Below are 23,434 nucleotides of genomic sequence, written 5' to 3'. Positions count from 1 at the left end.
TTCATGTATCACTTTTAATTTTGTAATTGCTTACCCTTAAAGAGAATCCTGGTGAGTAAACTGCTCTTTAAGAAGAATAGTGTACACAACAAAATTTTTACTAGTGATGATGAATTAGCTTATAGCAGACACAAATGTGAACACACAAAAATTAACGAGCATTACATCTCAACTTACAAAAAGAAGATTATGCTTTACAGGACAGTGGCACATAAAATGGAATCAGAAAGCTTTATGATCTTGGTTAATATTATATATGAGATACTTTGATGCTACAGGCATTTTGTCTCAGAAAGTCTGTCATTGACCTTATGTGTTTTTAATTGTTCCTGGTCTGATCTAACTATCCAGCTATTAAGACACTGAAATATTTGGAATAAAAACATTCTAAAGGTTGTGGGTTAGCTGCATTATCCTTTGCCCAATTGTTTACTGTTTCTTTTTCTTTACTCTCCCAGAGGATATGGAATTGTTCCTGTCCCTGGTTGCCCCTTGAATTGAATGGAGAGAGTAGTTCATTCTAACATTGCTATGACGTGAAGAGATCAGACCTAATCATTCTACTATAAATGCCCTCACTTGGGCCAGTGAAAGAAAATTCTAATTTCTGCTCAAGTACTGAACAGAATTTTAAAATAGTGGCTTGACACAACTTTGCCATGAAACGTAAATAGCATTTCTATGTAACACTGTCAAACTTCCTTTTATTACTACAGAATATATTTCAGAAGTACCCAGCTGAATATTTGGAAACGAGTCAGAAAAACTGACTGAAATATTAATCTGTGCTGGTTTACAACTAGAGAACCAAACACCAAAACCTGTCTGTAATCCTTGATGTATTAACTTAATATCAGTATTAAATTGAGTTCTGAGCGGTGTAGTACTGTACTAATAAACTTTTAGATTGGATGCTACATAACTGACTATATCTGCAAAAGGAAGATGACCACAAATAAATATCCAATAAAACACAGCAATCCTCCTCAACTGAGGAATTGATTTGATTAGAGTGAGTCCACATGAATTGGAGTTGGGTAGGTCATGTCTAATTAAGCTGACTAAGGAATTTAGATAGATTTTTTAAATGGATGTAGGTGTGTGGGCTTCCAGACATTCACTAACCTTCTAAATAAGAGGCAGTCAGCTGAAATACAATTGTGAGATTGAAGAACTTACATTAGTCTAGTTAAGATTTTGATTAGACAATACAAGCTCTTGGGACTGAAAAAATCATAGTGGTCTGGTTAAGATATTGGTGAGACAGTAGCAATAATAATGGCTGTTCATTGAAATCATAAGGAAGTGAATAGTGGTGCCCATAAGAGTCAGAGCTAGAATCTCAACTCTTCACTAAATTTATTAATAATTCTGCATAGTTGAAAGCCTTATATTTCCAATGGCACAAAGACTAAGTGGTTTTTAACAATGCAGATATGAGCACAAAAATACAAACACACATTAATCAATTAAATGAGTGAACAGAACATGGCACTTAAATTTCAATATACATAGAACATAGAACAATACAGCACAGAACAGGCCCTTCGGCCCACGATGTTGTGCCGAACTTCTATCCTAGATTAAGCACCCATCCATGTACCTATCCAAATGCCGCTTAAAGGTCACCAATGATTCTGACTCTACCACTCCCACGGGCAGCGCATTCCATGCCCCCACTACTCTCTGGGTAAAGAACCCACCCCTGACATCTCCCCTATACCTTCCACCCTTCACCTTAAATTTATGTCCCCTTTATCTATATAGATAAAGAAGAGATTGTATATTTTAACTGAAAATAGATCAAACTATTTTTGAATGATGAAAAGCCACAAACAGCTTGGAGGACTAGACAGTGGTAGGGATCTGTGTTCACAGATCACAGTAATGTAATCAATAATAATATAAAAAGCTGTTTGAATGTTTGCTTTTCGAAGCTGAGGTCTGGAACTTAAAAAGGTATTTTGCTGAAGCTAATCTAAGTGCTGGCTATACAACATCTAGATTACACTGTAACTGTTTTCTGTGTGCCACATTTTAGAAAGGATATGTTGGATTTGGAAGGACAGGAGTGCAGATTCACTAGAACGTCATCAGTGTTCCAAGGGTTAGCTTATGAAGAAAGATAACACAAACTGGCTTTGAATGCATTTCTTGGACAAAAGGGTGAGGGTGATTTGGTTGAAGTTTTAGAATTTTGAAAGGAATTGATAGAATAGTTTAGAACGAAGGGCATAAAGTCATAGAACATAGAAAAATACAGCGCAGTACAGGCCCTTCGGCCCTCGATATTGCGCCGACCGAAGCCTACCTAACCTACACTAGCCCAATAACCTCCATATGCTTGTCCAATGCCCGCTTAAATGACCATAAAGAGGGAGAGTCCACCACTGCTACTGGCAGGGCATTCCATGAACTCACAACCCGCTGAGTAAAAAATCTACCCCTAACATCTGTCCTATACCTACCACCCCTTAATTTAAAGCTGTGTCCCCTAGTAACAGCTGACTCCATATGCGGAAAAAGGTTCTCACTGTCAACCCTATCTAAACCCCTAATCATCTTGTACACCTCTATCAAATCTCCCCTAAACCTTCTTTTCTCCAATGAGAAAAGCCCCAAGTGCCTCAGCCTTTCCTCATACGATCTTCCTACCATGCCAGGCAACATCCTGGTAAACCTCCTCTGCACTCGTTCCAATGCCTCCACATCCTTCCTATAGTATGGCGACCAAATCTGCACACAATATTCCAGATGAGGCCGCACCACAGTCTGATACAACTGCAACATGACCTCAGGACTCCGGAACTCAATTCCTCTACCAATAAGGCCCAGTACACCATATGCCTTCTTCACAGCACTATTTACCTGGGTGGCAACTTTCAAAGATCTGTGTACATGGACACCAAGATCCCTCTGCTCATCCACACTACCAAGTAGTCTACCATTAGCCCAGTAATCCATCTTCTTGTTACTCCTACCAAAGTGAATGACTGCACATTTAGCTACATTGAATTCCATTTGCCACCTTACTGCCCAGCTCTGCAACTTATCTATATCCCACTGTAACCTGCCACATCCTTCTTCGCTGTCCACAACTCCACCGACTTTCATGTCATCTGCAAACTTGCTCACCCAGCCTTCAAGCCCCTCCTCCAGGTCATTTATAAGAATGACAAACAGCAATGGTCCCAAAACAGATCCTTGTGGAACACCGCTCGTAACTGCGCTCCAAGATGAACCTATACCATCAACTACTACCCTCTGTCTCCTTCCAGCCAGCCAATCCCTAATCCAAACCTCTAATGCACCCTCAAATGCCATACCTCCGTAGTTTTTGCATTAGCCTGCCATGGGGTACCTTATCGAACGCCTTGCTAAAATCCATATATACCACATCTACTGCTTTACCCTCGTCCACTTCCTTGGTCACCTTCTCAAAGAATTCAATAAGGTTTGTGAGGCACGACCTGCTCTTCACAAAACCATGCTGACTATCCTTGATCACATTATTCCTATCCAGATGTTCATAAATCCTATCCCTTACAATTCTCTCTAAGACTTTGCCCACAACAGAAGTGAGACTCACTGGCCTATAGTTACTCAGGCTATCCCTGCTCCCCTTCTTGAACAAGGGGACCACATTCGCTATCCTCCAGTCTTCTGGCACTATTCCCGTAGACAACGACGACATAAAAATCAAGGCCAATGGCTCCGCTATCTCCTCCCTAGCTTCCCAGAGGGTCCTAGGATAAATGCCATCAGGCCCAGGGGACTTACCTATTTTCATCCTTTCCAAAATTTCCAACACCGCTTCCCTACATACCTCAAAGCCGTCCATTCTAATTAATTGTGACTCAGTATTCACATCGGCAACAATGTCCTGTTCCTGAGTGAATACTGACGAAAAGTATTGATTTAGTGTCTCACCAATCTCCTCCGCCTCCACACACAATTTCCCACTACTATCCTTGACTGGACCGATACCTACCCTAGTCATCCTTTTATTCCTGACATACCTATAGAAAGCCTTTGGGTTTTCCCTAATCCTACCAACTAAGGACTTTTCATGTCCCCTTCTCGCTGCTCTTAGCTCTCTCTTTAGATCCTTCCTGGCTATCTTATAACTCTCAATCGCCCCAACTGAACCTTCACGCCTCATCTTTACATAGGCCGCCCTCTTCCCTTTCACAAGGGATTCCAATTCCTTGTTAAACCACGGCTCCCTCACAAGACCCTTTCCTCCCTGCCTGACTGGTACATACTTATCAAGGACACCCATTAGCTGTTCCTTGAACAATCTCAACATATCATTTGTGTTCTTCCCTTGAAGCCTATTTTTCCAATCCATGCATCCTAAGTCATGCCTCACCGCATCATAATTTCTCTGCCCCCAGCTATAACTGTTGCCCTGCAGTGCACACTTATCCCCCTCCATCACTAGAGTGAAAGTCGCCGAGTTGTGGTCACTGCCCCCGAAGTGCTCACCTACCTCCAAGTCTAACACCTGGCCTGGTTCATTACTTAGAACCAAATCCAGTATAGCCTCACCTCTTGTTGGCCTGTCTACATATTGTGTCAGGAAACCCTCCAGCACACATTGGACAAACATCGACCCATCAAACGAACTCGAGCTATAGCTTTCCCAGTCACTATCTGGGAAGTTAAAGTCCCCCATAACAACCACCCTGCTACTTTCACTCTTCTCCTGAATCATCCTCGCAATACTTTCCTCTACTTCTCTCGGACTATTAGGAGGCCTGTAGAAAACTCCTAACAGGGTGACCTCACCTTTCCTATTTCTAACCTCCGCCCAAACTACCTCAGATGGCAAGTCTTCCTCCATCACCCTTTCTACTGCTGTAATACTATCCTTGACAAGCAATGCCACACCTCCCCCTTTTTTACCCCCATCTCTGACCCTACTAAAACATTTAAACCCTGGAACCTGCAACAGCCATTCCTGTCCCTGTTCTACCCACGTCTCTGTAATGGCCACAACATCGAAGTCCCAGGTACCAACCCATGCTGCAAGCTCATCTACCTTATTTCTTATACTTCTGGCATTGAAGTATACATACTTCAAGCCACCTTCCTGTTTACAGACACCCTCCTTCGAGATCGATGCCATGTTCCTAACCTCCCTACACTCAAGGTCCTGTACCCTAAAGCTACACTCCAGGTTCCCATGCCCCTGCAGAGTTAGTTTAAACCCTCCCAAAGAGCACTAGCAAACCTCCCCTCAAGGATACTGGTGCCCCTCAGGTTCAGGTGTAGACCATCCTGTTTATAGAGGTCCCACCTTCCCCAGAACGAACCCCAGTTATCCAAATACCGGAATCCCTCCCTCCTGCACCACCCCTGTAGCCACGCATTTAACTCTTTTCTCTCCCTATTCCTCGACTCTCTATCAGGTGGCATGGGTAACAAACCAGAGACAACAACTCTGTTCGTTCTAGTTCTGAGCTTCCAACCTCGCTCCCTGAAAGCCTGTCTAACATCCTCACCCATCTTCCTACCTATGTCGTTGGTGCCAATGTGGACCACGATCTGGGGCTGCTCCCCCTCCCCCTTAAGGACCCGGAAAACACGATCAGAGACATCACGTACCCTTGCACCTGGGAGGCAACATACCAATCGTGAGTCTCTGTCGCCCCCGCAAAACCGCCTATCTGTGCCCCTCACTATTGAGTCCCCAATAACTATCGCTCTACCTTTCACCACCCTTCCCTTCAGAGCAACGGGGACAGGCTCCATGCCAGAGGCCTGAACCTCGTTGCTTACCCCTGGTAAGTCATCCCCCCCACAAGTATCCAAAACGGTACACTTGTTCTTGAGGGGAATGACCGCAGGGGGTCCCTGCACTGGCTGCTTCCTCCCACTCCCCCTCACTGTCACCCATCGCTCTATAACTTTTGGAGTAACTACTTCCCAAAGCTCTGATCTATGACCACCTCTGCCTCCCGAATGATCCGCAGTTCATCCAACTCCAGCTCCAGTTCCCTAACACGGTCTTGGAGGAGCTGGAGATGGGTGCACTTCTTGCAAGTGTAATCAGGAGGGACGCTAATGGCTTCCCTCACCTCATACATGTTGCAAGAGGAACATTGCACTGCCTTCGCTGCCATCCCTCTAAAAGGTAAACTTTAAAAACTAGATCTAAAAAAACAAACAAGCAAAATGCAGCACTTACCTGCTTATCACAACGGGTCGTATTATTAGGTTAGAGGAGGAGGGCGGGTGCGAGGCTCTACCCCTGTAGTGCTTCGGGTTCCTCGCCTGCGCGCTTTTATAAGAAAAAAAACCTTCCCAGGTAAGCTAGCGCGACACCAGCTTCCGGGTCCGCTAGGCGCTTAAAAAAAAACTTTAAATTTTAGCCGTTAAAAAAGCAATAACTGGACTATACCGCGACTTAAAAAGAAACACCATCAGACAGCTGTTACCTGCTCCACCAAGAGAGTGAGTGACTCATAATCAGAGTCTAGAAAATCTGTCTTTCGAGTGAGGTACTAGTGTGGAGCTCATTCCCACAGAAAAGCAGTTGATGTTACATCGATTCATAATTACTGGTTGGAGGTAATGCTTTTGCCCCGGTGGTTAATTTATCTGCTTGAGTCTCAAACTGCTTCTCAAAACCTTTTTACACAGATATGGTATGGCCAAAGACAGAAATGATTTGTTTTGGCAAAGATGCATTAACACTGGGTGTAAGGGAAAATTAACATCGTTTTTCGGAATATTGTGGATCATTTAATTTAGAATGTTGCTGATTATTTTAGAATGTTGTGGGCTGTCTAGCTGCTACCATCCAATTTGCCACAGCTGTCAAAATGTGAGCAGAGTTTTCAGAGCAGATTATCTGAGTTGGAATGGTCTGAAACCTTCTCAGTAATATGGAAGTTCTTAATAATTCAACCACATTTTTGTGTATCTGGAGTCACACATAGGCCAGACCATTGGTTAGGCCCCTTTTGGAATACTGCATTCAATTCTAGACTCCTTGCTATAGGAAGTATGTTATGAAATTTGAAAAGATTCAGAAAAGATTTACAAGGATGTTGCCAGTGTTGGAGGGTTTGAGCTATAGGGAGAGGTTGAATAGGCTGGGGCCATTTTCCCTGGAGTGTTGGACGCTGAGGAATTACCTTAGAGAAGTTATAAAATCATGAGGGGCATGGATAGGGTGAATAGCCAAGGTTTTTCCCCCCAAGGTAGCGGAGTCCAAAACAGCTCTGGTTTAAGATGATAAGGGAAATATTTAACAGGACCTAAGAGGAAATCTTTTCACGCAGAGAGTGGTGCATGTATGGAATGAGCTGCCAGAGGAAATGGTGGAGGCTGAATAGGAAGGGTTTAGAGGGAAATGGGCCAAAGGGTAGCAAATGGGACTAGATTAATTTAGGATACCTGGCCGGCATGGACGAGTTGGACTGAAGGGTCTGGTTCCGTGTTGTACAGCTCTAAGAATCCATGACCAGATAAGGATGACAGATTTACTTCCCTAATGGATATTGTGGAGCAGATGGATTTTTACAACAATCAATGATAGTTTCGCTGTCAATATTATTGAGACTAGCTTTTTTGGATATATCAATTGAAATTAAATATCATAAACCATGGTGGCCAGACTTGAACATGTATCCCCCAGCATCAGCCTAGATTGCTGGATTACCAGCACAGTGACATTATCACTACACTGTTCTGTCTCACAGTCAGTAGCTCAGTATAATTTTAAGAGACACGCTCATCATCGTATCATAATAGTAAACCTGATGGAATAAAAGTCCAGCTTACCTCAGATCACTTGAAGCATAATATGCTACTGGAAGCATGTTCCTCAGTTGGTATCTATTAATCTAATATAAGACACATCTAGCTGCCTGGATTGTAAGTGTAATGTTTGTGTATAATAGTTAGATGTAATAAACATCTGCTGGATTTTACAATGCCATAAAATCTCATGTTCAGCTCCTTATATTTTATGTGGAACAAAGCAAGCACTGATATAACATGTGCTGCTGTACTCATGTCACAGTTAGTAGTAACAACAATATATCAAAAAACTCCAACATCATGGTGTCAGACACTTGGATGACTAATTGAAGGCAAACTGACAATTGTTTTGAACGTCAGAGCATTTAGATAATTAGCAGCATGAGTTTCTGAGAGTACAGATCTATAGATAGGGTACTGACCAACAAGAAGACAGAACTATTTTTGTTTTGACTGGACTGTAAGCTCTTTCAAGGTAACAGAAATTTCTAAGAATTACTCAAGCAAAAAGTTGAAAACTGAAGCCCACTTTTGGGCAGAGACCCACAGAGAGCTGGAAGCCCAGTGTACATTCTTACAGAAGAGTGATGCAAAAGTTAAAATCTCAGAAAACAACAGCAGAAGTTGGTTCTTAAAGAAGCAACACATTTCATTTCCACTGACAAAATCAAGAGCTTTTTAAAAGAAATTACACTGCCTTAAAAAGGTATCATTCAAGGGTCTTTAAGGATTAAACCATGGACAGCAGCAAACACATTGGGCAATGGACATACAGTTATACCTCTTGTGAGCTATAATTGTTCAAACAACATATGCAGGTTTATTTTACAGATGAAGTGATATATGATTCAGGGAAAAGAGCTCTGAAAATCTTGTTTGCCATTGCTAAGGAGGGGCTTTGCAAAATTGACACATCTGTTTTTTTAAGGATGACTGGAAAGATCTGGAAAGTTCAAAGGCCAGCTCAAAATAAGAATCAACTTGAAGATATACAGACAGAAACTCCAACAGTGTATTGGCCGGCTTGTTGGAACGCAGCAAAGCACATGCAGGTAATTTTTCTGACGGGGTGCAGCCATAGAGGCTCATTGAGTTCCTTATAATTTCCATACTAATTAGAAAGATTTAGGAAGGATATTTTGACTAAGAGAAAGAGACATACCATTGACAAGCACTGCTTGTGGTTGGACACACGCATGAAGTCATAGTGGCAGGTGAACAATAATTACACAAAGCTAATACAATTGCTCCGGTTAGCAAAACTATCTAAATCTGTTATACTGTACATATGGTTAGTTGCACCTACCCAAAAGCTATCATGCAATTTTTGATATCTGTAAAGCATCCTGCACCAAGGGACACTGGGCATACATGTGCATGAAATCTGGTTTTCAGAATAGCAGCTGGTGACAAATGGTGTCCAGCAGGTTTCAGTGTTGGGGACGCAGCTGTTCACTTTATATATTAATGATTTGGACGAAGGGACTGGGGCATTCTGGTGAAGATCGCCGATGATAGGCGGACAGGCAGGTCGTACTGGGGAGGTGGGAGACTGCAGAAATATTTAGACACTTTAGGAGAGTTGTCCAGGAAATGGCTGATGAAATTCAACATGAGGAAATGCAAGGTCTTGCACTTTGGGAAAAAGAATACAGGCATGGACTATTTTCTAAACGGTGAGAAAATTCTTAAAGCCAAAGTACAAAGGGATCTGGGAGTGCTAATCCAAGATTCTCTAAAGGTTGACTTGCAGGTTGAGTCCGTGGTTAAGAAAGCAAATGTAATGTTGTTATTTATCTCAAGAGGGTTGGAATATAAAAGCAGCAATGTATTTCTGAGACTTTATAAAGCTCTAGTTAGGCTCCATTTAGAATACCATGTCCAAATTTGGACCCCACACCTCAGGAAGGACATACTGGCACTGGAGCATGTCCAGTGGAGATTACATGGATGATCCCTGGAATGGGAGGCCTAACATACAACGAACGGCTGAGGATCCTGGGATTGCATTCATTAGAGTTTAGAAGGTTGAGGGGAGATCTAATAGAAACTTAAAAGATAATGCATGGCTTAGAAAGGGTGGACACTGGGAATTTGTTTCCATTAGGCGGGGAGACGAGGACACATGGGCACAGCCTTAGAATTAGAGGGGGTCAATTTAGAACAGACTTGAGGAGACATTTTTTTCAGTCAGAGAGTGGTGGGCCTGTGGAATTCACTGTTATGGAGCGCATTGGAGGCAGGACATTAAATGTCTTCAATGCAGAGATTGATAAATTCTTGATCTCGCAAGGAATTAAGGGCTATGGATAGAGTACGGGTAAGTGGAATTGAAATGCCTATCAGCCATGATTAAATGGCGGAGTGGACTCGATGGGCCAAATAGCCTTACTTCCACTCCTATGTCTTATGGTTCCAAAGGACAAGTGGGACTCTAGAACAAAACACAGGTACCAACAAGATAGTACAACTCCACAACACTAGCTACAAGGAAAAAGTGTTAAGATGCCGTGCAAATGCAAAACCACCAAGGAGATTCAAAATCAACCAAATGAAAGGCAAATTTTAGATGACTAAGCTTTTCAAGTTATTAACCTACCACATCATGTTGACAGCATAAAGTAATAAAGAGCTTCAATAATGATCAAATGTACTTAGAAGGCAGGGTAATGCATATTCAAAGCTAAAATCAACACGGGGGCTAGTGCCATCATATCATCACTACACACCCTGAAATCCACATTCTTCAGCAAGGAGTACTCCATAACATAGCTATAAAAGATTACCTCAGAGTGTATAATAGACCATCAATTCTGTCCTATGGCAGAATCACACCATAGTGCAAGTATGTAAGATCATTTTAGCTTTTCAAAATTTTCTACCTTCGAGATGCCAATGGTTGAGCTGTGGCAGGACTGCATAGCTCTCACAATTCAGTAGATTCATGCCACATGTGAAGCAATTGAATCAGTTAATGATGTGCAAGATTACGATTTATAAATGAGATACATACCAGGTATGAGGACAATTATGCTTCACGCATTGTGTGGGTTTGGTAAATGCTCAAAGACCAAGATATTCTTCTGAATCTACATGTTGATGGTCTGGATTACAAAGTTGAAGACATTCTCAAGGTTAATGTGTTATACTTTGTCCACAGTCAGTGTGACCAGTTGCAATTAACTATGAGCAAAATATTATTCTCTAGGAATGACCTGACAGTTTGGGACATCTAACAAGGTTTACTCATTTGGCCAAACAGGGTCAAACTTTGTATAAAATGGCAAGTCTTTCTCAAGGGCAAATAAGTGCTATACTTAGTTATCATGTCCATGTTGCACAATGGACATATGTGTATTAGATGTACTGGAATGTGAATCTGTGCACAGGCCAGGGATGAATCAGGACAGTCAATGTTTTTTGAGTGCATGCAAGTCATGTCAAACATATTAACCCCTGCTGCTGAGGGAGCCTCTACAATTTAGAAATGTTCCCTACACTCCTTGAACAAAAGTAGCAAGAGATTGATTCTCAGTACATGGGGAAGATTACATCTTAGTGTCATACAGCATAGAAACAGACTGTTATGCCCACCTTATCCATGCCAACATATCAGCACCAAGCTCCACTAATCCCATTTACTGCACTTGGTCTATAGCCTATTATGCCTTGGCACTTAAAGTACTCATCTAGATGTCCCTTCTTCTGATAGATTACTTCCCTACAGTTCAATGACTTAAAATCGCAAAGCTGGTCGTTTTTCTCAAAGTAACTGTGTCCTTCATTTTTCTCAGAGGGGTCGTAAAACAGCCCAGGCTCCGAAATGGCTGAGTTGGTGCAGAGATTGTTTAATGGGGCCCTTTTCGTTTACCCCTAAACAGGGGATACCTCAGGCCAAAGGCTTTTATGTTTTTGAACTAACTTGTATAATGAAAGGGAGTGGCAGCTGAGGATTTCTGGTTCAGTTCAGCAGTTGTGTGTGAAGAGAAAGGCTAGGTACTCTCTCTCCTTCTGCCCTTCTGATTTTGAACTGGGAGTTGCCTGTGCTGTTTTACTGTTTGTGCTCAGGGGTGTGTGTGTTTTTGAAACAGCACCATTAAGTTGGGTTTGGATAGGATAAGGTATTTTCTGTTCTTTGTGTTTCATTCCGTCATTTTGTAAATAAAGTTTGTTTGTTTAAAAGTTGGCAGTCGACGCAGCTAATTTACACTGGGAATATCCACTATACACTAAAAAAAAGCAAAGTATGGTCTGGGTTACTTGCTTAATGAGGTTTTGAGGAGTCTGGCCTGGTTCAGAACATTAGCAAAACACCCAGCAAAACCATCACTGACACAAAGAGCATTATTTTTAGTTTAATTGTTATCCTGGAATTAATACTGACAATGGACTGCTGTACACTGGCAAGCCATTTCCAAACATGTTTATTAAATGGGGAGTGTCCCACCATCCAAGCTGAAATGGTCCACCAGACTGTAGTACTATCAAATCAATAATCATCAGGTATTAACTAACAAAGCAAGATTTTCATATTTATTCCTGCATTTTCACGCAATACCAATGATGAAGGGATTACCAGCCCGAGCACAACATTTGCTCAGAAAGCAAGTGTGAACAACCTTGCCCACCAACTGTCTAAACAATTCTGTGAATATTTCTTCAAAGACAGAGAAGTGTGACAGAGATACACAAGTGAGTAGGTAGAGAACAACCAAAACTCTGCACTGGGCAAAAATTGCAAGTTAGAAATCTAAATACAAATTTTTGGATACCACAAAGGCTTATAACATAGGTCAAATCAGTACTGGTAATGGTGCTACATTGTAAAGAAAGAAAAGTCAGTTCAGATCAATGTTCAGCACACAAACATGCAAGAAGGACAAACACTCCAAAGATGATGACTGTGCAAAGATCTTGAGTAGCAGCAACCAGCAGAAAGATGACCAACTTGTCAAATAACTGCAACAGAAAGCAACATCTACCTCTCCAGACAGGTACACAATCACCAACCAGAACAAAACGTCAAGCCTCCAAAGTGATACAATAGATTTCAGAATGTTAGTCTTGTAAACTCTATTTCACCTGTTGGTATAAGTATTGAATTGACAATATATGCCGATGTACAAACACTTAGATCTGTTCAGAAAAAGGGGGATTTTGTGTTGTGTTTCATTGTCAGTATTCTTTTAAGAGGCAAGCTCACACTATCATCGCTCTATAACAGCATGTGACCTGAAGCTACAGACGTCTCACACTCTACCTCAGATCACTTGAAGCATGCTCCTCTGTTGTAACTTCTCGCCTAATATTAGCCCAGACACGTACAGCCGGATGAATATAATGCTGCTACATAATGGAAATGTCTGTTAGATTATTTAATATGATATCCTGTCCTGTCCTGATTAGTTATGGGAGAATAAATAAGCATTGCTGCATCACGTAAAAAGGTATCACAAACAAATTCAAAGCTTCTTGCATGGCAAAGGAAATAGAAATTGAAGTTGAGAAAATATGTTTAAAACGGGTTTCAGGTAGAACAGTTAATTGAGAACCAAGCTGAATTCAGAACATTCAGAAGGGAAGTATGAAAGCAAATACTAGGACCAAAGAGGGATAATAACAAAAAATTGGTAGCTAACATTATGATTAGATTCCCTACAGTATGGAAACATGCCCTTCGGCTCAACAAGTCCATACTGAACCCTCCGAAGAGTAACCCACCCACACCTATTCCCCTACCCTGCATTTCCCCCCAACTAATGCACCTAACACTATCGGTAATTTAATATGGCCAATTCAGCTGACCTGCGCATCCTTGGACTGTGGGAGGAAACCGGAGCACCCAGAGGGAACCCAAACAGACACAGGGAGAGTGTGCAAACTCCACACAGTTATCTGAGGCAGGAATTGAACCCAGGTCCCTGGCGCTGTGAGGCAGCAGTGCTAACCATTGAGCCACCGTGCCACCCCAGATTAAAGAAATCTCAATGGCTTTTATAAGCATATCAATAGTAAAAGGGTATAAAAGGAGTTGTGGGACCAACTAGGGACCAAAAATGTAGATTTACATCTGGAGGCAAGTGTCATGGCAGTGGTTAAATATGAATACTTTCCACCTACCTTTACCTATGGGGCAGATAGTGCCCAAGCTATGGCAACAGAGAAGTAACAAAAACAGAAATTACTGTAAAATTTCAGTACGTCTGGCAACATCTGTGGAGAGAAATCAGACAGGTCTTCAGAAATGATATAACAAGAGTCCAGAGACATTATATTCCTGTTCAGGTAAAAGGCTGGTAAATGTAGAGAATGCTGGATGACTGAAGAAATTGAGGGTTTGGTTCAGAAAAAGAAGGAAGCATATGTCAGGTGTAGACAGGAGAGATCGAGTGAATCCTTCGAAGAGTATAAGGGCAGTAGGAGTAAAATTAAGAGGGAAATCAAGACGGCAAAAAGGGGACATGAGATAGCTTTGGCAAATAGGGTTAAGGAGAATCCAAAGGGTTTTTACAAATACATTAAGGACAAAAGGGTAACAAGGGAGAGAATAGGGCCCCTCAAAGATCATGCAAAAGTGAGGACTGCAGATGCTGGAGATTAGAGTCGAGAGTATGGTGCTGAAAAAGCACAGCAGGTCAGGCAACATCAGAGGAGCAGGAAAATCGACGTTTCGGGCCAAAACCAAGGCTCTTCCCGAAACGTTGATTTTCCTGCTCCTTGGATGCTGCCTGACCTGCTGTGCTTTTCCAGTACAAACACACTCGCCCCTCAAAGATCAGCAAGGCGATCTTTGTGTGGAGCCACAGGAGATGGGAGAGACACTAAACAAGTATTTTTCATCAGTGTTTACTGTGGAGAAGGTCATGGAAGATGTAGAATGTAGGGAAATAGATGGTGACATCTTGAAAAATGTCCATATTATAGAGGAGGAAGTGCTGTATGTTTTGAAACTCATAAAAGTGGATAAATCCCCAGACCTGATCAGGTGTACTCTAGAACCCTGTAGGAAGTGAGGGAAGTAATTGCTGGGCCTCTTGCTGAGATATTTGCATCATAAATAGTCACAGGTGAGGTGCTGGAAGACTGGAGGTTGGCTAATGTGGTGCCACTATTTAAGAAAGGTGGTAAGGACAAGCCAGGGAACTATAGACTGGTGAGCCTGATGTTGGTAGTGGGCAAGTTGTTTGAGGGAATCCTTAGGGACAGGATGTATATGTATTTGGAAAGGCAAGGACTGATTAGGGATGGTCAACATGGCTTTGTGTGTGGGAAATCATTTCTCATGAACTTGATTGAGTTTTTTGAAGAAGTAACAAAGAGGATTGATGAGGGCAGAGCAATAGATGTAATCTATATGGACTTCAGTAAGGGTTTCACAAGGTTCCTCATGACAGACTAGTTAGTAAGGTTAGAACTCATGGAATACAGGGAGAATTAGTCATTTGAATACAGAATTGGCTTGAAGGTAGAAGACAGAGGGTGATGGTGGAAGGTTGTTTTTCAGACTAGAGGCCTGAGACAGAGAAAGCAACTCAGTTACTCAATTTTTAATTAATAAAGAGGAAGTATTAGATAAGCTGTCAATACTTTAAGTTGATACGGTGCCAGAACCTGATAATATGCCTCAAAAATACTGAAGGAAATTGTAGTGACGTGTACAACAATCTCTTAACCTTTCTTGGACTCAGAGGTGTTGCTAGGGTCTGGAGAATTGCAGTTAGTCCTTGTTCATAAAATATTGTAAAGGTAAGCCCAGTGAATTAGCTTAACGTCATTGATGGGGAAACTTGTAGAACCACAAGGATCAGTGCTGGGTCCACTACTTTATATCATTTATATAAATGATTTGGATGTGAGCATAAGAGGTATAGTTAGTAAGTTTGCAGATGACACCAGAATTGGAGGTGTAGTGGACAGTGAAAAAGGTTACCTCAGACTACAATAGGATCTTGATCAGATGGTCCGAGGAGTGCCAGATGGAGTTTAATTGAAATAAATGCGAGGTGCTGCATTTTGGGAAAGCAAATCTTAGCGGGATTTATACACTTAATGGTAAGGTCCTAGGGAATGTTGCTGAACAAAGAGACCTTGGAGTGCAGGTTCATAGCTCCTTGAAAGTAAAGTCACATATAGATAGGATAGTGAAGAAGGTGTTTGGTATATTTTCTTTCATTGGTCAGAGTATAGAGTATAGGGGTTGAGAGGTCATGTTGCGACTGTACAGGATGTTGGTTAGGCCACTGTTGGAATATTGCATACAGTTTTGGTCTCCTTCATATCAGAAGAATGTTGTGAAATATGAAAGGTTTCAGAAAAGATTTACAAGGATATTGCCATGGGTTGGAGGATTTGAGCTATAGGGAAGGGTTGAATACGCTGGGGCTGTTTTCCCTGGAGAGTCGGAGGTTGAAGAGTGACCTTATAGAGGTTTATAAAATCATGAGGGGCATGGATGGGATAAATAGACAATGTGTTTTCCCTGGCACAGGAGAGTCCAGAGCTAGAGAACATAGTTTTAGGGTGAGACGGGAAAGATATAAAATAGACCTAAGGGGCAACTTTTTCAGGCAGATGGTGGTAGGTATATGGAATGAGCTGCCAGAGGAAGTGGTGGAGGCTAGTACAATTGCAACATTTGAAAGGCATCTGCATGGGTAGATGAATAGGAAGAGTTTGGAGGGATATGAGATTGGTGCTGGCAAGTGGGACTAGATTAGGTTAAGATATCTGGCCGGCATGGACGAGTTGGACCGAAAGGTCTGTTTCCGTGCTGCACATCTCTATGACTCTATGACCCTTCTTCAAAACTTCAGAAATGAGATTTTACAGTAATTTATGGTTTTGTTTCAGATTTCCAGCATTCAAAGATCTTTCAGATTTTTGACAGAGAAAGCAATTCAGTTACTCAATTTTTAATTAATAAAGAGGAAGTATTAGATAAGCTGTCAATACTTTAAGTTGATACGGTGCCAGAACCTGACAATAGGCCTCAAAAATATGGAAGGAAATTGTAGTGACATGTACAATAATCTCTTCATCTTTCTTGGACTGAGAGGCATTGCTAGGGTCTGGAGAATTGCAGTTAGTCCTTGTTCATAAAATATTGTAAAGATAAGCCTAGTGAATCAGCTTAACTTCATTGATGTGGAAACTTGTAGAAACATTTATTCAGGACAGGACTAGTAGTTACATTGAAAAATATGGATTAATTTGAAAGGGTCAGCATTTATTGAAGGAAAATTTTTATCTAACTAACTTGCTGAAGTTTATGAACAGGTAACACAGAGGGTTAATTGGAAAATGCTATTGATATGCTGTACCTTGACTTCCAAAATACATTTGAGCAGTGCAACACAATAGACCTGTGGGGAAAGTTATAGCTTATGGAAAAAAGGGACGGAGCAGCATGCATACAAAATTGGCTGAGTGATAGGAAACAGAGAGAATGGTTAATGGGTAATTTCAAGCTGGAGGAAAGTTTGCTCTGGAGAGCACCCATGCTTTTTCCAGTATGTCCAGTCTTGGAGTGCAATGTACAATTTCCAAGTTTTTGGATGACACAAAACCTGGAAGCACTGTAATCTATGAGGAGGATAGTGTTGAACTACAAAAGGACATAGACAAATTGTTGGACTGTCAAGTAGGTACAGATGAAATTCAATGTTAACAAGTATGAGGTGAAACATTTTGGTACAAAGAACACAGACAGACAATATAAGATAAAGGGAACTATTCTAAAGGATGTACAGCAGCAGACAAGCCTGCATGTATATGTGCATAAAACACTAAATGTGGTAGGACAAGAAATGAGATTGCTAATAAAGTATACAGTATTCTAGGCACAGGGAACAAGAGCTGGGAGGTTAAGATTAGATTCCCACAGTGTGGAAACAGGCCCTTCGGCTCAACAAGTCCACACCGACTCTCCGAAGAGTAACCCACCCAAACCAGTTTCCCTCTGACTAATGCACCTAACACTATGGGCAATTTAGCACGGCCAATTCACCTGACCTGCACACCTTTGGATTATGGGAGGAAACCGGAGCAAACCCACGCAGACACAACGAGAATGTGCAAACTCCACACAGTTGCCCCAGGCTGGAATCGAACCTGGGTCCCTGGTGCTGTGAGGCAGCAGTGCTAACCACTGAGCCACCACGCCACCCTTACTATAAAAGTTCAGTTGGAGCAAGTGCAGAAAAAGTTTACACAAACAGTTCCAGGAATAAGAAACTTCAATAAAGGAGTTTAAAAAAAATGGAGAAGTTGGGACTGTTTAAATTTGTGCTGTCTAGTTCTTCATCATCTTACCAACAGGACGAGCAGTTTATCCCTATCTACTATGTCCAAATACCTCATAATTTAGAAAGTGTCTTTGCCTTCTCTTCCCCTTGGAAAACAGTCCCACCCTGAAGTGAGATTAAAAAACTCTTCACAAAGTGAGCAGTTAAGGTCTAGAGTGCTGAGTCTGGAGGTGTGGTGGAGGCAGGCTCCACGGAAGCATTCAAGATGGAGTTTGATGATCATTTAAACAGAAATACCATGTAGGGCTACAGGGAAAATGGCAAGTGATCGGTACTGAGTTAGAGAACTTGTGCAGGCAATAATGGTCTGTAACAGTTCTGTGATTCTGGAAGCACAACAGTGATTGAAAGAGCAGGGAAAGAGTTATTAAAACTGCATGATGGTGACTGCCAGCTAGAAACACACATGCAAATAATTAGATACCAGCCAAGGTTTCTAGAATATGCAAGCAGCCCAGACCATACAAAGTCATTACTGATCATAGTCCTACATAATTTCAGGACAATAATCAAACCATGATACTAACACCTGGAACTAGTTGCACTGGTTTCTTGAAGTTTCTTCCAACTTCATGCAAGGACAAATGAACAAGTATGTCAAAGATTTATCTATTTTTCCAATAATCGCCCTTGTCTACGTATGTTATAAGGGAGAGACAGTCATCAAAATGTACTGGATGGAAACATTTTGACAGCATGCCTATAAATTTTCAATACACATTCCAGGCAAGAGACACTCCTTGCAGATTTAATGAAATTAAGCTCTGAAACTTGCATAATTTAAAACCTGCTTATTTTGATTTTCTCCAACTGTACTCACTCTTATCATTTTCAGTCCATATCTTCCTCTGATTTGGGAGCAGTGAATGTTGCTTTTTGTCAGGATGGCAAAGCAGGGTAGGAAGGTGATATTCTTTACACTTGGATGCAAAACCAAGTAACTAACCCTAACTGAGCCTTATAAACTCAAAAACAATCCATAATTAAATCATACTAAATAATGGAAGAATTTCTTGAGTTCTTTGGAGAATCAGGCTTTTGGAAAACAGCCTGGTAAATACTGATTGTCCTATGAAGCCTTGAGTAGACAGGCAGGAGGCTGGAAGAACACAGCAAGCCAGGCAGCATCAGGAGGGGGAGAAATTAACGTTTTGGGTGTAACCCTTCTTCAGGACTGGGGCAAGATTCCAACACCTGCAGTGCTTTTGTTTCTACGAAGCCTTGAGTCAGTGTGTTAATATTTTAACGTTCTAACAATCCCATATCCAACTCTTAGGAGGGCTTAAAACTACACACCTACGTCCCACCCAAGAACTTTGAATGGCTAATCACAGTGAAAGTATCACTACCTTATTTATTGTGTATTTATCTAGCCAGTAATGTGGAAGGATGATCCATTCCATGAAGCTCAAAGTGTACTAAGTAAAATTCAATCTAGTTGATATGATTTATAGGTAGGTCCACCCAACTGGTAAAAGGGTGTTGAAGTTTAGCTACAAGTCCCAGTATGGACTTGGAGAATCCCCTTACTGTGCATGTGCAGAAAGTTAAAGATCTCAGTAGTCATCTTGTGGAAGCCAGGCCGAGGTTTGACATTGTCATAGTAATGGTGGGTGATGTAGAAACCCGAGGGGTCCATTGAAAATGACCAAAAACCATAGAGATGGACCTCTTCACACAGCTCCATGGCAGCTGTCACCAACATTAAGCCACTGCTGAGTCGTTTGGCTCTCAGCCCCTGTCTCATCCAGAAACGGGAGACATTCTCAATATATCGTGGATGGAAATAGAACATGGATTGTTGAGATTCAAAATCATCCAGGACATACTTGACCCTGAATGAAACATCTGTGTTGCGGGTGTTGTAGAAAGCTGGCATAACCACTGATGCATTTTCATAGGCTTGTAGGACTTCATAAAATGGTCGTCTCCACTTCTCTAATTTTTGGAATCTAAAAGCAGAAAATACAGTCTTCAGTTTCTTTTCGAAATTTTGTTGTTTTTGAGCAATGAAAACATCGCTCAATGCTATTTGTTTCAAGTGCCTCTGTCCGAAACCATCACTACCCGCCACCCATCCCAGGTCAGCTGCATCAAAAATACTACACAGGTTAAAACAATCTCAGCTTGGGATTCTGCACCATCACAGCAGGACAGTACCAGCTTAAAAATACCACCACTTCCTACTCACAATACAGTCCAATTTTCATCAGGGTGGCCAACTTCAGGTACAGCCTCAACGTTAGGAGCAAACTAAGATCATGTCCTGGTTCGAAGGCTGCAATTCAATTTTGTAATTTCCAATGGATGGAGCCTGAAATATCTTTGAAGGCAATTTATTGAATTTCAATGGCTGGATAAAAAGTGAGCAAACTCACCTCTCAGTTACAATACTCGGATTTATGGTCACAATATCAGTCTTTGCTCCAACATCTGTGGTATACTTTTCAGAAATTGGTGGCAAATTACATCTAATGTAAGAGTTGATAGTAAAATAAATAGTTGGCAAGGTTATTCTCACACGCGGTTTATAAATGCAAACTTCTACTCGCGTTTTAAATGCATTACAGTGCACTATTGCTTGCAGAGCATGAAAAAGGCATTGTTATTCTACATTGGTGCAAACTTTGCTCTACTCTTGTCAGTGATGGATGAAGGGCTTTTACCGCATTGCAATGGCATGACAGACCCTGCAATTAATCTGTTTATAAAGCAGTTACATCCCTTGGCCAGATTTCAGCCTATCAATTTCTCCAATTGTCCCTGCAGTCACATCCTGTGTGAGCTAGTATTTTCTGAGGGGAAAGAGGAAATTCTCAGTTGTAGCATACATAGCTATGTCATAGAAATTTCCACTGTATTGGCCAGGCTACAGTTCCATGTGAAGCATAGCCACAATGGGAGGGTTAATGTAATAGCAGTTCCCACACTATGGCGCCCAATCTGTAGGGATACGTATCCTTGGGGGCTCTTTGGGAGCAATCATTCGTCATTACATTTAAGATCCATGGTGAACATTTGCCAAATTTTTAAAAATAGCAATGATTAATTTGTGGTGTTTGGGTGTTCATTCAAGGACAAAAACATGAGGATTCTCCCTGGTTTGTTTTTCTCCCTCAAATAGAAGGACAAATAGTGAAGGATGGTCTGGTGGGTTTCCTCACAGGACGTGTGATGTGTGGTCAGCAGTGACACGAGACTACTTTGAAATTCTACACAGAGGACTCATTTCCATCCTAATGCATGGAGCCAGCAGTCACTTCAACAATGTGATGAGCATTTGCAAGTAAATGATCTTTAGTTTGGAGAAAAAAGGCAAGCCGAATGCCAATAACTTTCTGAGACCGTGGAATTCCTGGCGGCATTTGGAGCATGGAGTGATGACATGGGGGAGCTGGTAGGTGTCGTGCATATTTGTGAAACTGCTCCAGCTTGCTCCCACCAACTACTGACCATGAACTCTAAAGATGTTCATGTGCGTGAGCTAGCTCCTTTGGAGATAGAGCAGCATGTTGTTCACACACTGTGGAGAATCTCTATATCCTGAGAGGAGCCTGGACCCTGGATCATGTTGCTGCACAAGGGGGCTATGCAAGGTAGGTAACGCTGGACAATTCCACATATAATATGGTACAGGGAGGGACAGCTTAATGTACTGGAATAAGAAATTCAGTTAGAAATAACTTCCTTATACGTTCTGTTGAAAAAAATCCAATCACTGAATCAGAAAGTCTATAAATTATTTAACATTCCACTAACAAAATATATCATTTTCTAACATAAATGTGTGTTTAATGGCACAAATATTACAAGAGACCGTGAAAAGATCCAATTGACTTGTTTATAGATACAGAGTTTTAAAAAGCCCACATTCATATAACATTTTTAACACATAAATAACAGCATAGTCAGGAACTTCACAAATGGAAACGGGATGGGAAAGAAATGCTAAATAAAAAGATGGATTTTGAGATGAATTCCTTAAGGACTTGTAAAAGTGGTTGGAAGGAAAGTGGAATTAATGCCACGGGCAGGTGAGGTTGCAAAAATCAGTCAAAGCACTTAAGGATATGATAGAAAGTAATATAAAACTTGGAAAAAATGTAGATGTAGGATACAAAAGGGCCATGGAAAATCTGATGAATGAATCATTGAAATTTAACATGCTGTGAGATGGTTGCCAGTATAGATCAAGAATGGATGGGATTTAATGCAGAATAGGATGCAAGGTGCTATGGTTTGGCCAATTTGTACAGAATCGGAGGACATGAAGTCACGGATGACAAAAAATGGTCAAGGGTTTCAGGTGCATTTTTGCACAATTGTTGATTTTATAAATGAGGATCAAAATTAGGCTTAACATCAACAAAAGGGCAAGGTTTCATACAACTTGTTCCAATTGAGAAGGGAGTAAAATCAATACTTGAAAGATTTTGAGAGTTTCCTCATTACTTAGCATTAGGATCATTGCATTTTCAGTTATATATAAATGACTTGGACTGGTAAAAGGTCATTTTCTCTGCTGTATTCTGTACTTCTTAAGGGTGTTTCTGCCAGTTTCATATTTCAAAATACAACAATGTGAAGTGATAGCAGACAGTGAGATCATTCCCATAGACCAATCATTAGCAAAATAATGGAAAACAGTGATCAACCAAAGGTAAAGAAAGGTGGAACGGGGCAACAAATACATTGTACAAATCAAATGTGGAGTACACTAAAAATTGCCATGACCCTTCTGTATTCAATTTATCAAACAACTTAGAACTGAAATTGTCAGCTACTATTCCACCATTAAAGACTGAAATATTGGTCATCTATAACAAAGGAAAGGCTCAGTTCTATCATACCTGAACACAAAGTCTGCAGAGTCAATCTCATTCCCACACCTACTGTTCTTCAGGATTCCTCCATTCCCAATCACTGCACATTTCTTAAACTGGGAGCGTGAATAAGGCATTTCCTGTGAAGAAAAAGACCCTTACTGTAGTTAAAAGAAAGCAGAAAATGGCGGATGCTGAAAATCTGAAATGGGCTCCCTGACCTGTAGCATATTTCCAGAATTAATCTAGAATCAAAATGAAACTCCAACAAGCATAGACAGACACACCTGTATATATAGGCGAAAATGAGGACTGCAGATGCTGGAGATTACAGTCAAGATTAGCATGGTGCTGGAAAAGTACAGTAGGTCAGGCAGCATCCGAGGAGGAGGAAAATCAACGTTTCAGCCAGGAGCTCTGACCTGCTGTGCTTTTCCAGCACCAGTCTAATCTTGACATCTGTATATATGTGCATGCACAACTAGGTACTGTTATAAGTTTGTGTGTATATGTGTATATCTATTATCTATGGAT

At 41.2% G+C, this 23,434-nt stretch overlaps 1 protein-coding gene across 6 annotated transcripts in view; it reads right to left on the bottom strand.

Annotated features, from left to right (window-relative positions):
• Positions 1-23,434, bottom strand: part of st8sia5 (ST8 alpha-N-acetyl-neuraminide alpha-2,8-sialyltransferase 5) — a 101,008-nt gene continuing 77,574 nt past the window's right edge. For all 6 annotated transcript variants that reach the window (XM_072575015.1, XM_072575052.1, XM_072575024.1 and 3 more), the window contains 3 exons: positions 22,928-23,040; positions 20,456-20,548; positions 1-20,029 (listed from right to left, as the gene is read on the bottom strand). In XM_072575015.1, coding sequence (XP_072431116.1) covers positions 19,567-20,029; positions 20,456-20,548; positions 22,928-23,040 — 669 coding nt within the window. In that variant the 3' untranslated portion in view covers positions 1-19,566. The remainder of the gene's footprint in view (positions 20,030-20,455; positions 20,549-22,927; positions 23,041-23,434) is intronic.

Source organism: Chiloscyllium punctatum, chromosome 1 (genome assembly GCF_047496795.1).
Source record: "Chiloscyllium punctatum isolate Juve2018m chromosome 1, sChiPun1.3, whole genome shotgun sequence".
In the NCBI taxonomy this organism is placed as follows: domain Eukaryota; kingdom Metazoa; phylum Chordata; class Chondrichthyes; order Orectolobiformes; family Hemiscylliidae; genus Chiloscyllium; species Chiloscyllium punctatum.
This window is presented reverse-complemented; position numbering and strand designations above follow the sequence as displayed.